We start from the raw sequence: 17,419 nt of genomic DNA on the forward strand, positions 1-17,419 counted from the left end.
GACAACACCACACTCCCACTGGTTCATCAAAGTGCTGCTGCTCAGAACACGCACACACACACACACATGTGACTGTAAAATGCACATACTCACTCAGGCCCAGACACACACGCATACACAGTCCTCCTACACACACATATAGATACACACTGTTCCTGAGTATGAACTATAAAATATTTATTTTGGCTCTACTACTAAAAAAAAATGAAAATGTACACGTTATACACTAACAGAAAGAGAGACAAAGCTGTTTTTAATCAAACAGTACTACTCTGATATAACAGGTATGGACTTAGGTAAGGCATACCATCGTTGAGGAAATCAGGTTTTAATGGTAAAACCCTAAAAACCATGTGCTGCTGTATACTAGTTCAATCTAAGGCCATGTTTTTTGTATGGTAATCAATAGGGTGGGAGGGTACCATTTTTCAATCAGTTCAGAGTAAATGTTAAGCCATGTTTTTATCAGTAATCTTATGGTGTGCTTGAATTTAAGCTAGGCAATTATGACTTTATGGAATTTTGGTGATAAAATATTGCAGGATGAGGTTTGAGTACGTACATAGTCCAGCAAAACAACTCATCCAGAGCTACTGGACTGCAGTACCTTGAGGTTTCCTTATTAGTATAGATTTTAAATGTTGTTCATAGCATTCAGGGCCAAAAAAAAAAGGTGTAATCTGGTGGCACATGCTGTCCTTGGGTGGAATTCCTCTCCACCATTATTATGAGACTTTCCAAATACACTTTCAAGATAAAGTAGAGGAACTTCATCAAAGCAATGCACCTGCAACTGCTGTGACCCAGATATTGCAAAAGCATCGGTATCAAATTCTCAGCATATATTCTTTATTGGTGTAACAAACGGCACATGCATAACTTTGTGAGTCAATATTGAGGACAAATATCATGGTTAGGTACATTCAGGCCTGTTCAGCCTTGGCATTTGCTGGCTGTAGTGAAGACTGAGCTCACAGCTACCAGCCACACACCTGACTCCTGTGCTCACTCTGACAGCCCCGGTAACACCACAGCCACACAGAAAAACACACACAGACCAACACACACGCAGACACATACACACACACAAGTGGCGCAGGGCCACAATGAGCATACAATGATCTAAACATCTGTAATGGTATGTAAATGAGAAAAGAGTAATAAAAAGAAAACGTCAACTTAGCATGAGATGCACAAGGCAGCAGAGATCATAGCCATGGTGATCAGTGGCAAGCGAGTGTTGCCATGGAAATAACCGAAGTGGTGTCTCTGTCAGTACACACCAAATAAACAGCGAGACAAACAGGATGCAGGTCAGAATTTGGTTACCCAGTTTATGTGCTGACATGAGGGTCTGTGCTTGTTCATGTGATAAGCGGCATGGTTGACTGGTCTGTATCCAACAGGGTTAAGCCACAAGACAAAGGAGATCCAGCTTATAAAAGGTGTCACACAAGTCAAATGTCTCTCGAACATCTGATTGCCATTCATACTACAACATTCACGCCGCATTCATGTTCGCTTTCAGCATTGATTGCACTGATCTCGGGTCTGATACCACATATGAAGGTGCTCTACTGTACTGCACTGTAGATATCAGGCCTATATGGAACGAAAACATGTAAATACTGTGTAAACTCAGCCTATATTACAGTAGTCTGGATAGAGAGAAAATAGAGGGGATAAACAAAGACACAAACCAAACCACAGGTAATTTAAATTCTTTATAGTCCTCTCAACAGTCTACTCTTTTGTTCAAGCACCTTTCGCTCCCAGTACTAGAGTGGCCCTCTATGCTGATTTTAACCTCCTGAGGGATGAAGGAGGGTTTGGGCAGAGTCAGAGGAGGCTCCTCCTCAGCCCTCTCAGTCTGGTCTCTCTCTGGGGCTGACCAGCGTCTCTTACGGCCTGTGGGTCTATCTGGATCACCAGACTGTGTGTTGGAGGGAGGGGGCATGTCCGTTCTCCCTGGTTCCTGTCTCATATCTCCACTCCCAGAGACGGCCCTCGCTCCTGCTCCATAGACCGCCTCGCCTAGTCCTGGTCCTGGTCCAGTTATCTGGTCCCTCTCCAGTCTGTCTGAACTGGATGCCTTCATCAGGAGGCCACTGTTGCTGCCCGCAGCATTTGGACTTGTACTGTTCCTTACAGTGGGCTCCGTGTTGTGATAGGAGTCAGAGTTGTGGCTGGTCTTCAGCTTGGCCCCCAGAGCCTGGCTGCTTGTCACTGAACCGTTCCTTAGGCCCCGCAGGGTCAGCGACACACACACGTCACCCACACACAGCTTAGCGCAGGACAGCTCGAATAGCTGGGTGGTCCGGTCTGGGCAGCAGGACGACCAGCCCTGGCCAAATACAAAGAAGGGATACTCCACCAGCACCTCCACACACACCTGGATAACAGCACATGTACAACAGACACAGTTAGCTTTCTACTCTTCTACATACAGACATCGCTGAAAATTCTGTTAAGCAGTAATTAACTTTAACATGTTTAACACTCATAATTTAATTTAACCATCATATTGGATACCTTACCTGGGCTTTGAGCTCTCCCACAGCAAACTGTATGACCACAGCATTAGGAGTCTGTCCGCTGTCAATCCGCTCAACAGTGCTGGAGTCAATCTTCAGCTCACTGCTTATCTCAGCACTTTGGATGAAGTCCTCTGTCTTCAGGTCCTCCACGCGCTTCAACTCGCCATCTGCCAGCTGGATGATGGAGCCTCGCATAAAGAATGGAGGGAGTGCCACAGGTGAGGAGGAAGAGGAGATAGGAGGGGAGGCTTGGATAGAGACAGGGGCAGGGGCAGGGACAGGAGTGGGGACAGGGGCAGGGGCGGGGGCGGGGGCGGCAGCAGGGGAGGGAGGTGCCACCACTGCAGGAGCCGGGATTGAGGGCAGGACAGGTAGAGCTGGAGCCTGTGCAATGGAAGGGGGCTGCTGATTTCCATCTGAGCCCAGCACCTCACACTTGGACAGGGCTGTGGCCAGGTAGGCGTGCGGCATGGCGGTGGATATATGAGGGGTAGTGGTGGCAGTGAGGGTGCTGACAGCACGACTAACCTCCATGTCTGCGCAGTTATTGGAACTACTAACTGGGATGAGGAGGGACTGGCCACTCGGGATGACCAGGTGCTGGGGCAGCGCGGCATGGTAGCTGACAGCATGCTGATGCCCCGCACTGGCAATATAGCCAATGATTGGTGGCTGTGTGGAGGAATAGAGGCTGGCAGGCAGCTCCTCGGGGGGAAGAGTGGTCTGGATGACTGTATGAGGGGCGGCGGACTTCAGCACCTCTGAAGAGGAGAGGGAGGTGAAGGAGGATGCTCTGGACACTGGTTTCCCCAGGCAGATGCCCCCTTTCTCCGTCTGGACCAAGGAGAGCTTGTTTGAGCCGGGTTCGTGTTCAGCTCCACTGTTGGGCTGGGCCACCAGCACCAAGGAGGTCTGGAGTCCTGAGGGGTTCTGGCCGTAGTCTGCAGGGAGGAGGATGTGTCGGGCCTCGTAGCTCTGGACCTGCTGATGGTTCACTGGCTGACTGGAGGCTTTAGGCTGTTTGACCATCTCCAGTTCCCCGTTCAGCATCCCCTTACTGTGCCCCTCTGGTTTCTTTCCAGCCAAACCATCTGCGTATTGAACAACCAGCTGGGAGGGAGCGAGGGTAAGTGTGTGGGGGAGGACAGCCGGGTGAGTGTGGAGCTGGAGGGGGAGGTGGGCGGCGGGTGAGGTGACGGTGCCGCCTCCGCTGACAGTCAGAGGTGTTCTGCTGTCCAGATGGATGTACTGGCTGGTGACTTGGGTAGAGTTGGGCAGCGACACAGGAGTCAGGTCTGTGGGAGAGAGGCCTATCTGAAACTGCTGCTCCCCTTTGGTGCTGGGAGAGATGAGGGCAGTGGTGTAACTGTCCAGCTGGGGGCGCTGTCCTGCTGTGGTGGAGTTGTTGTGGGTGGAGGTGGGATTGGCGGAGATGATGTGAGAGGAGATGTAGCCGGCGTAGGGCCCAGAGCTGATGAACTGGACGTTAGGTCCCAGCTGGGCGTACTGGATAGTCCCAGCCTGCTGGGGAAGGGCTGTGGGGTAAACTGTAGGAAGAGAGGTCAGGGGCACAGCAGACAGAGGAGTGGCCGAGGAATGGATAGAAGAGGAGGGAGAAGAAGAGGAAGAGGAGGAGACAGGAAACCTAGGGCTCTCTGTGTCCCTGGATTTGCAGCGTTCACTGGCCACACTAGCCAGCCAAGCCAGGTTCTCTGTGTGGGGGCTCTCAGTAGCCACTGCGGCTGGAGCTGCTGCTGTGGCTACTACCACCGGCCTCTGCTCCAGAGCCAGGATCTCGCGCTTCTTAGGAGGCAGGCATCCATTACTCCGCTCCTGGTTGGATTTCATGGTGTCAGTGTGGTTTACTAATCCCTGGTAGTACTTCTCTTATTCCACTCAGACTGTCTTTCTCTCTCTTCCACTCAGTGACTGTGTCCAGGGGCCAGCCTCCCTGTGGGCTGTGTGGCTCAGGCTCCCTCTGTGTTCACTGGTGGACAGCTCCAGGTCTCAGGCCAGAGAAGATGGAGTCACGTCGGCTCACTGAATGAGCTCCATGGACTTCATGAGGAATCATTTCTGACCGACCTACCTCCTCCACGTCAGCAGAAATCTGATGGCAGAGAGAAGCTCAAATCAGATACACAGATAATGAGAAATGACATTATACAAACATCAGTTCAAACTCATTATGCCAATTGCATGATAGCGTTGGTACAGTAAGCACAGCATGTTGTTGTGATATTTTTTGTTTTATGAACTCCACTCACAAAATACAGGGCTGCAAATGCAAACTAGCATACACTAAAATACTTCACTCTCATTTAAAATTTCCCCTGGTTTTATTTGTAAAGGTGTTGTTCTTTGTTTAGCCACTAGGTGGAACCTGGCATAACTAGCATGTCTGATATGTGCTTATCTAATGCTGCCCAGCACAACATGAAGCCCATTCTGTGTGCATGTTTCTCCAAGAACTGCTGGAGATCACCCTCAAGGATCAACATTGTCTAATCTGCCATACCTCAACAAGCCTCTTCATGAGTAATGATACACCATGTACAAAGGAAGGTGCACTACAGTGTTGTATGTGTCATCATTTACATAATGTGGAAAAGGCTCTTTCATGTTCAACACCAGGCTGGAGCTTCCTGTACTGCAGTGTTTGTGCGTGTGTGTGTGTGTGTGTGTGTGTGTGTGTGTGTGTATGTGTGTGTGTGTGTGTGCGGTTGTGTGCGTAAGTGTACGTGCATTGCTGCTGGCTGTTATCTTGCTCTGAGCTCTAGGGTAGAAAACAGGAGTGAAGTGAAGAGTCCATGGCACAAAGTAACAGCTTCTGAGGAGGCCATGCTTTTGTTTCTGTTCTAACGCTCCCAGACCTCGTGTTGTGTCAGTGGGGCTACAGTAAATATAACATCCACCCCCAGACAGGAACTCTGGGTCAGTGGGCACATCAGAAAATTGAAGTGAAAACAACATGTTCTGAAATTTAGTTATAGAACATACTGCAACAAATGTAAATGGACCTTTGCTGCCGTCATCGCAGTGTTTCAAAAATATTTTAACAATAGCTTTCCGTTGTTCTCCTTTTGAGTGGTGTTTCAAAGTTCAAGGGAATACAAAGTGGACAACAAACAGGGCTGCGGATGAGTAGGCCCTCTCAGAGTTTGGTTTAGTGAGAGGTGGCCTGAAGGCTAGGTTAAATGAGTACTGAAACAAGCTCTTTATTTCTAGCCAGCATTGGGGAGGTCACTGGAACTGTTGATGGAAATGACAGCATAGAAAGTGGGTTAGTGAGAGGTACCTAACTGTGTCAACAAGCCACAGGCAGCAGCTAGCCACTATCAATGTTTGACTGGGCTGGACCGACATACACTCCCACATAGACTCATGGACGTATGCACACTCCACATGCACATGTACACACATGCAAACACAGACTCATTATATACCTGACATGCATCCATACAAATTCAACATTGACATGCACCCTTTGCTGCCCCTAGATCTCTGTCTCATTTTTTTATTTTGTGTTTCTTTTCCAGCTGGACTGTTCTCTCCTGCAGGCTTATCTGAGGTTCAAAGAGTTGTTCATTAGCCAGAAGCACCACAGAGATGGAGTGCATGAGACACAAGCGTCCATCCATTCATTTTTCTCCCCCTACATTCCATTCAGAGGAGTCAGGCTATTTGACAGTGTGAAATTGTGTTTTCATATTACGGAGGAGGTTCAATACAGCAGGCAGCTACAGACATGTTACATAAAGACAAGGAGAAAACATGGAAGGCGACCTTGGTCAATCTCTATTTAGACCCATCTACCTCCAACACTGACTTTGACAAGGTCACTGCATTCAAGAGCAGAGCAAAAGCTGCAAAACCTCCATGCAATTTATCTGAACATACAGCCTGGTAGATCAACCAAATGTAACAAAGGAGAAGAGCAGCAGAGGTGGAGAGAAACACAGAAACAGAGAGAGAGCGAGAGAGAGAGAGAAAGAGAGAGGGGGGGAGAGGAGAGTGAGGGGGGAGGAGGGGGAGGAGAGAGGTAGAAAGGCAATGTAAGATCACAGATAGAAGAAGGAATAAAGGGAGTGAGAGGGGAGAGTGAGAGAAGAAAGGAGATTAGGAAGAGAAAGAGAGAAAGAGAGAGAATGGGGAATGGGGAATGGGGAGAAGAGAGAGTGCTGCTTCTCCTGACCCACATTGAGCAGCGCCTGCAGCATCAAGAGCGCCATAGCCCCCACCTCGCCGAGAGATCCCCGATCAGCAACACAGCCACTGCTACAGCCGGAGCTACACTGTACAGCATCGCCACGGCAACGCTCCATGGCAACAACCTCGCAACACCATGGCAACCCCCCGCCACGGCAACACCATGTCAACATTGTAATGACATCACGTAAGGAGCAACAACAACAACCTATCACGCCGCGGTTACAGTGGAGTCGGGAAACAAAGCCAGCGCGCTCCGATTTCCCACTGTCACAAACACACCGTCACTGTCAGCATGAATAACACACCTGCGTCTAACAACACGGCGTATGACGGATCGGACAGCACACGTCTCGTCAGTCCCCACACTGTCCAAAGACTACAGATACAGCAGCATGTCCTCAAGGAAGGTCTCTTTCCTCACATGACCCGGAGACAGCGCTCTCTACAGATGGTCACAATGGGTAAAGAGCACAGAGCACCAGTCACACACACACACACACACACTCTCACACACAGCTCACCAGCCAAAAGCCTCTCCAGATTTTCCACCGCCAGCCTATTATTAGAACGCTGAAACCAACAAACATACGGCCTATGTGATACCACGGAGAACAAAGGAGCGCTTTCAAGACACGGCTGTCACACCGAGCCAGACAGCATGGGAGGCCCTTAGTCAGTGTCCTGGCCCAGGACTGTCACCTCTTAGACATGTATGGAGGGATGACAGCAGAGAGGAGACAGGCCGCTCTCTGTTCCGCTCATCACACTGGTGCTTTTCAGCTAGCGCGCCGCTCAGACAGAATGATAGAGCGACCTCGCCATGTGATCCTCTTTCATACTCCCACTCAAAAGCTGCACAAACCACACAGAAATAGGTGTGTGTAGTCATGTAGTGTAGTGTGTGTGTGTGTGTGTGTGTGTGTGTGTGTGTGTCTGCGTGTGCCGTTTGTGTGCACGCAGAAGTTCAGTTGAGATGTTTTCATTCAGCATCCTCTCGGTGGTCTCCAGGTGAGAGGACCCCCTGCAGAGTAGCATCTCCTCTCTAACCCATCAGCCGCTAGCTCCCCCAGTCCCCCGGCTGAGCCCTAAGTCTTCTCTCATGCTCCCAGACCCACTATTAACTCCTCACATTGATCCACCGCTTCACAGCAATAACATTTCTCTACAGCAGGGCCAGCCGGGGAAGCGATAGCAAGAGAAGAAAATGATTTAGTGACAGGTCTAGCGACAGTGTCCTGAGATTATGCTTCTATATGCAAAGGATTCTCCTGTTCATAAAGCAAAAAGCAAACACAATAGATAAGACCCTTGCTGTGTCACCGTGAATTGCGACAGGGTGATGAACACATTGTCAATACTGCTCTACCTCATATTCCACCTACTACACCAGTCATAGATACACAGCGAATACTCTGTACGGCAAAAGGCTATATATAGAAAACAAAAACATCATTATCAGGCTGGACTATCTGAGCTCCTGCATGAACCAGAAGGGGAGGTGCAGAGGGAGAGAACATGTGTGTGAATCTTTGAGTACAAGCAGGATCTCAACTCAACCCCTAACAAACCTACTTCCTAACCACAAGGCGGATCAATACAGTGTATAGCTTTCTCTAATGCCCAAAAGAGCCATTTTCCTGTCCCCTCTCTGTACAGCGGCGGTGCCTGTCCCTTTAAGAGGCGGACCGACCGTGCGGCAGACTAAAGCAGACAGTGAGAACAGGCAGTGGGATCAGGCTGTTTGTCTTCACAATGACTCCAGAGTTCTGCATCACTGCTCAACATACACCGATCAACACAATATACAAGCAGAGATACGTACACAGGCGTCCCTCCGAACAAGCACCTTTACAATCAAACAGGATTAATGCCTTTTAATCTCACTACTATGACTCTGGACAGATGCTGTGACTGTAGCCTCTAGGGGCTTTAGAATGACAGTGAGAGCGCATGAGTGGAGTAGCAGGGCAGAAAATACTACTATGCCACAAATCAAGAAGAAAAGAGACACCCCCCCTCTGGTTAGAGTGCTAAGAATAGCTCACCAGTATCTCCACAGCCACTGCTTGCAGAGCATGTCCAGGGATTCTTCCTGCCTCTGTGTGTGTGTGTGTGTGTGTGTGTGTGTGTGTGTGTGTGTGTGTGTGTGTTGGAGACGTGTTTCCTAGGACTCCTCTTCCTGAATCTCTCCTTTGTGCTGCTCTCTTCTCCGAGCCTCTGCTCTGCTCCAGCACTGCCTTCCTCTGGACTCCGGGTGGAGGCTACGCCGCCCCTGCCTCAACAATCTGCCCCTGCAACGGGCTGACGGTGAAGGAAGTTCCCCTCTGCTGAAGCTCACATCAAGTCCTGCGTGCAAGGCTGCTCCAACGTGTGTTATGCAAGGCCACCAGACCGCCAGCTCCCTCTCTGCCTGGCTGCCTCCCTCTCTCTCCGTCTCTCCCTCTCTCTCTTTCTCTCTCTCTCTCTCTCTCTCTCTCTCTCTCTCTCTCTCTCTCCCTCCCTCCTCTTTCTTTCTCTCTCAGTACTCCACTGACACGGCTCCTCCCCCAGCCAGCCTCATCAGCCGCATCAGGTATTCATTCAAAAAAACACACTCCACTTGGCTCAGCGCCCAGACTACGCTCACACAGAGAGGGAAGGAGGGGGAGGGAGTAACAGACGGAGGGTGAGGGAGAGAGAGAGAGAGAGAGCCGGAGATTCAGAGAGGGTTTGCACAGACAGACATATGAATGTGAATAACTGTGGGTTATTCACGTTCTTATTGGCAGATACACACAGAGGCACAGACACTGACACATACGCATAGACACAGATGCATACACACGCACATGCACACACGCACAAACCGGCAGAGGATTAAATTGTTCAGCGTGTTAGCACGTCAAAGCTGTTTTAATGCACTGCTTCATTCTTGTTCATTTTCATATGCGTTTTCCCCGTAGAGACAAATCTCTCTCTAATCTGCCCCGTGAGCTGACCTACAATCACAGAGTCTCAGCCTCTATTCAGTCGGAAAGTGCCTCTGAGTAACCTGCCCCTGCTGCTGCACAGCCCTCCCCGCCCGCCCCGTCGCACCCCCCCCCAGGGCTCCCCAGGCCTCCCCCATCTCCACCCCTGGGATATTTCACTATGCGCAGGCCAGGCAGGCAGGGCTGATAAACACCCCCGCCCAGCCGCTTGGCACTGGGGCCCTCCTCACCCTAGGCCTCCTCCTTATCCTGCTCAGCACACAGCAGAAAGAGCGAGGCTGCAGACAGGCACTTCACGACCAGGCCAGCTAGCTATCTGCTGCTCTCCAGGCAGGACAAGCAGGGCTTCCCCCCCACCTAGACTGCAGACTGGGGAAAACACAGGGAACACAATAAAGTACACAAGGCTGCCACAACAACGAGCCTATAGTGAATAGTATTACATCAACAAAGGCTCTGGGATAGGGGGTTCCCGTACTTTTTCTTGTTATTTTGCTTGGGACCGACCAACTGACCGACTGTAATTTCATGCAATAGAGACTAAATTGCACATGGAAAAGTTGTAATTAATTGGTTATTCCTTGGATCATCACGAATCAATCAAAACCACCTTAATAAAGTATTACTTGCAGGGTTTTTTCCCCTTCATCCCACACCCCTGCTGGCTCCCTGCCGGGCCCCACCAGTGTGCCATAGTTTGAAAACCACTGCTGTAGGACACAGTGTACTTGTTTTGTACAAACATAAAGGCAGGTCATGTTAAGAACATACCTGTGCACACTTAGGCTCACACTTCCTGACTTTCTGCATAGTCAATATTTGTTGTAATATGCAAGGAGCTGGAATGCAGAGACACAAATGTAGCGCAGAGCACACGTATGACCTACACACCACACACACACACACACAAAGAGAATCACCGAAGTGAAAAGATGTGTTTTCCCCAGCTGTGGAACCTGAGAAAACCATTAGCTGTGTGTCTTACTTTTCGAGGGGCTATAGCCTCACCTTCCTACTGTGACTCATATCTCTTGTGAGGAGCTGCTAAGGCAATGTACACCTCGGGAACTACACAATCCCCACAGCAAGGTAATGGAAGGAACATGACAGAACTCCATCCTGAACCATAAGGGCGGCTACAAGAGATCGGACTTTCCTGGCCTTGAACTGGCTCACTTTAATCGAAAGTCAGAATTAATGTCAGCAAAGTACGCTGGAATAAGCTTTCCTGTGAGAATTTACAAATCCAGCCATGAGTACTATAGATCAAGCACACAAAGATTGCATGAAGACAGAACAGTCCAATTTGTCTTGCTGTTCGTAGCTCGATCAAAGCAAAGAGACGTGCATTTCGGCGCTAGGATAGTCTTCAAAAAGGATCAGGATTATTTCATTTGTCGATGCTGACAATTCTGCATGTCTGTTGGATAGCGATCATTGTAGTACAACCTGAAAGGGGGGTTTTGCCGGCCTAGTTGCACATGTGTTCCCTCATTCTGAGCACGCACACAACTGTACACTACAAGCCTTACATTCCTCAGTGTGGTGCACATAATGAGAGGGAATGCTCCGAACCACAACAAGAGTCATCTTACAATCTTTTTAGGACCGAAAGACTATTTAGACATTCTTTTCAAGGTGGTGAAAGCTAATGATTTACTGAGAAGCAGTAGTGTAGTAGTGGTAGAAGTAGTAGTAGTCATTGTAGTAATAGTAGTAGTTGTAGTAGTAGTAGTAGTAGTAGTTATTGTAGTAATAGCAGTAGTATTAAAATAGCAGAGTAGCTGCAGTCGTGTTTGCTTGTGTGTGTGTGTGTGTGTGTGTGTGTGTGTGTGTGTGTGTGTGTGTGTGTGTGTGTGTATTTGTTGTTCCTTTGCTTACATAGGCAAGCTCATACTACTATATTTATGACCAAGCCTAGAGATAGGTGATAGAAGTATCACACAAAACCAACTTTTCTCTATCTGTAGCCTTTCACTGTCCATCAGCATCTCAACAAATGAACAACACATTGCATAATGGTTGCGTACATGCAGACACAGTTGTCTCTACACACTGCCTCTTGAGTGCTCTCTCTTCTTCACACACTGATATAGCCATCAGCATAAAACACCATGAAAACACAAGAGAGTTCCAGTTGCTGCAGGTTATATAATGTGACCTTTGCTGCACTGTAAAACGCAAGTTCCAATTTAAGTTCTTCCAAGATTTTTTCACAACAACCTTACACAACTTGAATCTGAAGAGATGAATAATAGTACCTTGAAAATGCCCAGTTTCCAGCCAACAGTTATCCAAGCATCATCATCTGTCTTCCTATTCTGCATTCTCACTCTTACTGGGGCTAAGTGAGCCTTCTCTAATACAGCAGACATGTCCAGACATGTTTCACAGATCCACATGCACACAAGACAGGGCAGCATGTATGATGCAAACGCTCACACAGGGATGCCAGCTATTTCCCATGGTGTGCCATTGTTTGCATTAATCAAGACAGTTAATAAATTCACTTAGGTTTCCTTGAAATCTTCCTGTACATGCATCCTGTTTAAAAGGTTTAGGTCACTTGGAGCCTGACATCAGAACACAGTTGATGATATTTTCATACATTGGTCCTGTGAAGAATTACCCCAAAGCTTGGAGGAACATATGAAACAGATAAAGAGTGAGTGTGAGAACAAAGCTCAGTATGGGAGAGCTGCCAGTGGGAAATACTATGCATTAGTAATAAAGAGAATGGAAAGTGGAGTGTGGGTGGTGGGATTAAGAGGGCATCTGGTATCAGAGCGGGAGGTAAATAACCCTGGCTAGGTCCTGTCTGAGAGCAGACCAGTCTCTGCTGTGGCGCGCTCCAGTTTGGAAGGAACAACGTGCACACTCCACACTATGTGGGGAGAATGTGAAAGCGCTTGCTGCCATGGCAACAAGGCAGCTCCACAGTCTCCAGTCCCCATTAAGAAAGATGGGTGGCTCCGTGGCTCTGGCTCAATGGTGGTGTAGCATGACACACTGAAAGAGCCTATTGAGAGCCAGGGAATTCAGCAGTTAATGAAAAGAGCAAGGGCCAACAAATCCATCGGGCAGGTGACACTGACCTCAACTCTCTCAATTTGGGTGCATGCACTGCTGAGGGGTGGGTGAATGTTATATTCACTCAGTCTCACCATTTTGGTCAGCAGGCATTGAACACCTGGGGCTTAGAATCTGTGAGTATGTGAAGGACAGTAATTGTCATTGAATTGTAGTCCTAATCACAACAGAGCAATTGTCAGCTGCTGAGAGCTCAAAGTGACCTTGAACAGAGTCCTGGGATTAAATGACTAAGATGAACAGAATGAACCGAAATCTTCGGGTTGAAGCTCTGAAAATCGACAAACATTGTCCTGGTTCTTTTTAAAAGAGGTAATAGAAAACAGTGTGCCATTGATGTTAAGGTCATTATAAGGTCATGGTCCCTTGAATCATAAATTGCAGGGAATAGTTTTGGACAAAAGGCTCTGAAAAAAGTGTTGTGATGTAATCCAGTTCGCTCCGCTCGATGTTGATCGTATTTGTCATTTCACAACAGAAAGACAGTTAGAAAATGTTTTGTTATGTTTTTTTTTTTTAATTGATTTTCTCCTGAATTTTGTTATGGCTGCTTTTCCTACAAAACCTTGAGATTGCAATGTGATTCATAGTTGAAGCGGTGGCTGGTGGATGTGGGGGAGTGAATGAACAGCCATTTAATCAGTGATGTGATAGATCAAGATGGTATTACTATATCTTTTCTGGAGACATGCTGCTACAAACAACAAATATGGTATAACAAACACAATGGTAAAACAATTTTCTGGTTACTGCATGCTGCGATTATCATTTATGTTAGCAGGGATAATAGATTCCTCTCGGGGTGAGTCTCTACCAGAGTCAAGTCTTGTGCCTGCCAGCATGATACACAACATTTGTAACTGACTGAGGTTATTCAAAGGCACACTCCTCAGTTTGCCAAAGGATTGTGGTTTTACCATAGGAGACTTAAAAAATGACTTCTTCAATTCTATTACATGTAGATACTGTGTACATGCCGAGAGCCTGAACTTCAGCAGAATACGACAGATTTCATCCTGTGTCCAAATGGCAAGACTCTCCTCATTCAGCTGAAAATAGCAAGCCGCTGCTTACGCACATCATGTCCAAAACATCGTTTAGGCAACTGAAAGAATGGGTGGGAGTGATTTGAGGAGGAGGAGGAATACAGCCACTGAAGAAACTCTGCAGAGTTTGTTCTCTGTACATGAACCAGAAGAATCAGAGTGAGAATGAATAGTGTGAAAAAGTTGAGCTTGATGTGCAGGCAAGTAGCAAAGTTACTGTCGGTTGTTATTCAATAGTTTCCAAAACTGTTCAGAGGAGAGAAAGTGTCGTTGGTTGGTTTGGCAGGCAGGACAAGACAGACAAAAGAGCCAGGGAAACTTCCCTAATAACATAATTTGTTGTGTACAAGTAATCAACATGAGTACTTGCTGTTCCGTCAGACTGTCTCAGTATATTCTCAACCCCTGACTTGACTGTCCAAGTGAGGAACACAACAATCACACACACACAAACAAGTCCTCTGACCTCAGTGACCTCCCTGCTCCTCCCACCTACTGTACTGTAGTTTCAATACCTGATCCACACAACAGAGGGCAGTACTGCATGTGGGCATTTAAATCATGCTAGCTACTGTTCAGAGTTGGATGGAAAGAATGATCCAAACAGTCAGAGGTGCCACTATAAAGAAAAACATTTTCTAGGTCAGTGGTTCTCAACGTGGGGTCCAGGGACCACCAGGGGTCCCTGAGGGCATTCCAGGGGGTCCACAGTAAATTGATGAATTGTTAAACTTCACCATTATTTCATTTACAAGAAGTTAACATGCAGAAGAATGATTATTTTGATCATAGTTACACAGTTATCTCTCTAACTACAATACAGACAGTCATGGAATTCTGGACAAAATCATATCTAACAATAAAAATATTCTCAGATTTGGGCCCGAGAGACAAAATCTCATAAAATGGGGGTCTGTGGCTCTAATGTGGACTAAATTAGTGTCCTTGATATGAAAAAGGTTGAGAATCACTGTTCTAGGCAATGGGGTTACCCAGACCAACAACACCTACCTACTGTCTGTGTGACTAAATTTGTGCATTGATCATGAATAGGCCTCTTGTATATCACTATCATATGCAAGGTTTTGTGACAGACCCCTCTTTCATTCCCTTTATCTCTCCCGGTTTCTCCCCCCCCCCCCCCCCCCCCCTCTCTCTCTCTCTCCCCTTTTTTTCTCTCTCTTTGGAACATGAGGTGGCAGATATCTTTCCGATTTTTCCTTCTGTCCCATAAGAGATGCCATAGGGGATGAGGCCAGGCAACCAGGACAGGCATTTTTTTTCTGAATAGGTCTTCTTGAATGTGTTGTGGTGACTTTCTGGTCAATAACACAACGGTTGCCAGGCAGATCCATCCAGCAGCTCCTCGGTTCCAATCAGTGGTGAAGTGGAGTCGTGGTACAGCCTCACTTAGCATGAGGGAGATCGCAGTGACTAAGTCAAATGTGGACAAGCGGCTTTTCCAGACGATGCCATTAGCAGCACACATCCACATGCGTTGTAGCCCTCCCCGCTCTCTCCCCCACAATTTCTCATCATCCCACTTACATGCAGCAAGTCCGCATCAAACCTTTCCAAGAAAGACAGCACAGGCAGATTTTGCTTGCAATGACAAAAAAAGAAAAAAGCATCCATGGCAATCAGCCAACACAAGCACCGCACGGCCCTAAGCGGAAATCTACAGAATTGAATATAATACAAATGCCAAGAAACCTGATCTATGGTCATAGAAAATGCCCCCCCACTCCCCACCCGACCCTCCTCCCTGGTGCCACTACAGCACGCTGTCTGTCTTTCTTTTCTAGAGCTCGTCTTCCCCTCTTACTGCATATCTGACAGAGAATTTATGGCAGGGATTTATGACAGGAAAAAGAACTCCAGTACGGGCGACATACTATCCTGGAAAATGAGTTTATTCATAATTTATTGCCACTCTAAATCAAATGTTACGGTGCTGACAGGATGTCCACATCTAGTTGAACTGGCTAATAAATAAAAATAAGGCCACATCCAGAGCTGCAGTGAGCCGTGTCAATGGCTCAATTCAGTATTCAACACTCTCCTCGGATCAATTAACACGTCGGTGTGTGTGTGTGTGTGTGTGTGTGTGTGTGTGTGTGTAGGTATAGCTATAATTGTTAGTCGCAGAATTCCTCAAAAGCAAGTATAATAAAACGGCAAAAATTGTGTATGTGAATATGCATTCACACGTGATTGTGCATGTGTGTGTGTGTGTGTGTGTACGTGCGTGAGTAGGTGTTTGCCTGCCCTCATCCCCTATGGCATCCCTTATGGGAGAGCAGGAGCTCCTCTCTCACCCAGTCAACAGGTCTCCTCTTCATCAACAGCCCTCTTCACTCAGGCAGAACCCAGCCAGCCGGTAATTACTGACTCCACTTGAGAGGAATACCAACAGGCACAGACAGAAACATGCTGGGAACCACGACAGCACCGTGCAGCATTTCAGTCACAGGCAGCACCTTTAGGAAACCGTGAGTTCAAGACACCTGGAGCCTGCTCTTGTGAGTGTGACAAGCACCAGCTGCCATTTTGAAAGCTCTTATAATGAAGGACTAATGACATCAGGGTTATAAATTTTATCATCCACACGTGTTTTGCTCTAGCTGATCCCAGACTGTTTGCCTCGCCGCTCTTCCCCGTGGCTCCGCTCAGACACAGACACAGACACATGGCTGTCAGAGAAAGCTGTGAGCCCTCCATGGTGCCTGCAGATGACTCCCTAGTTAAAAGAGCCAGCAGGGTGGAAGGAACCCAGGCTGGACATTTCACCAGCTAGATACAGTATGGTCTCGCCATGTGGTGGCAAGGCATTTGATTTTTCAAACATGGCATTGAACCACAGAGAAAAAAAAAGAAATAGAGGGACATCTTCCTCCATATGATGTAAAGAAAACAATGGTAGAAAAATAGAATGTGTAATCACCTTTGAAGCACTGATGCACAGAATAACAGTCAGGAGTCACCGCAGGGTGCTGGACAACCAAGCATTTAATTATGAGACAGGTCAGTGTTTACACTTCAAAACAGCTCAGCACAGGTGCTCACCTTTCATTTCATTACTTCTGAGTTCATGTTCTTGGACTGGGTTGAAATAACATTGCACAATATAAGCCTTTTGGTGAATGCTTTTTATAAAAAACAATTACAATAGCTGGTTGTCGTGGGGATCAAACCCATAGCACTGGCAGTGTGAGTGCCAGGTTCAACCTATTGAGCTACACAGGACTCTTATTTATAGACACAACAAAGGGTGATACACCGTGATTCACATCAATGAATGATGTGGTTAATGTTACCTAATTACAGTTGGTTCATTTGCTAGCAGAGCTATGAACAGAATGAGAATACTTATGTGAAGTTTATTACAACAAGAGGTGGTGTGTCACAGCAAAGCCAGTCATAACTCATAGTAATGAGTGTTCCCTTGAGCTGTATGTTTCTAAAATCTCCCTCCCTCAGATTCCCATTGGGCAGGAGCCAGAGCATGTCAATACAAATATATCCTGCCTCCAACTGGAAATACACTCATCTGTTCTGGGCACTG

At 47.4% G+C, this 17,419-nt stretch overlaps 1 protein-coding gene across 1 annotated transcript; it reads right to left on the reverse strand.

The window, feature by feature from the left end:
* Positions 1-840: 840 nt before the first annotated feature.
* LOC139924739 (ataxin-1-like) lies at positions 841-9,186 on the reverse strand. Its single transcript, XM_071915875.2, has 3 exons — positions 8,795-9,186; positions 2,538-4,647; positions 841-2,392 (listed from the first exon to the last, which is right to left on the reverse strand). Exons 2-3 carry the CDS (start codon positions 4,383-4,385, stop codon positions 1,736-1,738), a joined length of 2,505 nt encoding a protein of 834 aa, XP_071771976.2. The 5' UTR covers positions 4,386-4,647; positions 8,795-9,186; the 3' UTR covers positions 841-1,735.
* Positions 9,187-17,419: the final 8,233 nt, after the last annotated feature.

The sequence above is a fragment of the Centroberyx gerrardi genome, chromosome 12 (assembly GCF_048128805.1).
Source record: "Centroberyx gerrardi isolate f3 chromosome 12, fCenGer3.hap1.cur.20231027, whole genome shotgun sequence".
Taxonomy (NCBI): domain Eukaryota; kingdom Metazoa; phylum Chordata; class Actinopteri; order Beryciformes; family Berycidae; genus Centroberyx; species Centroberyx gerrardi.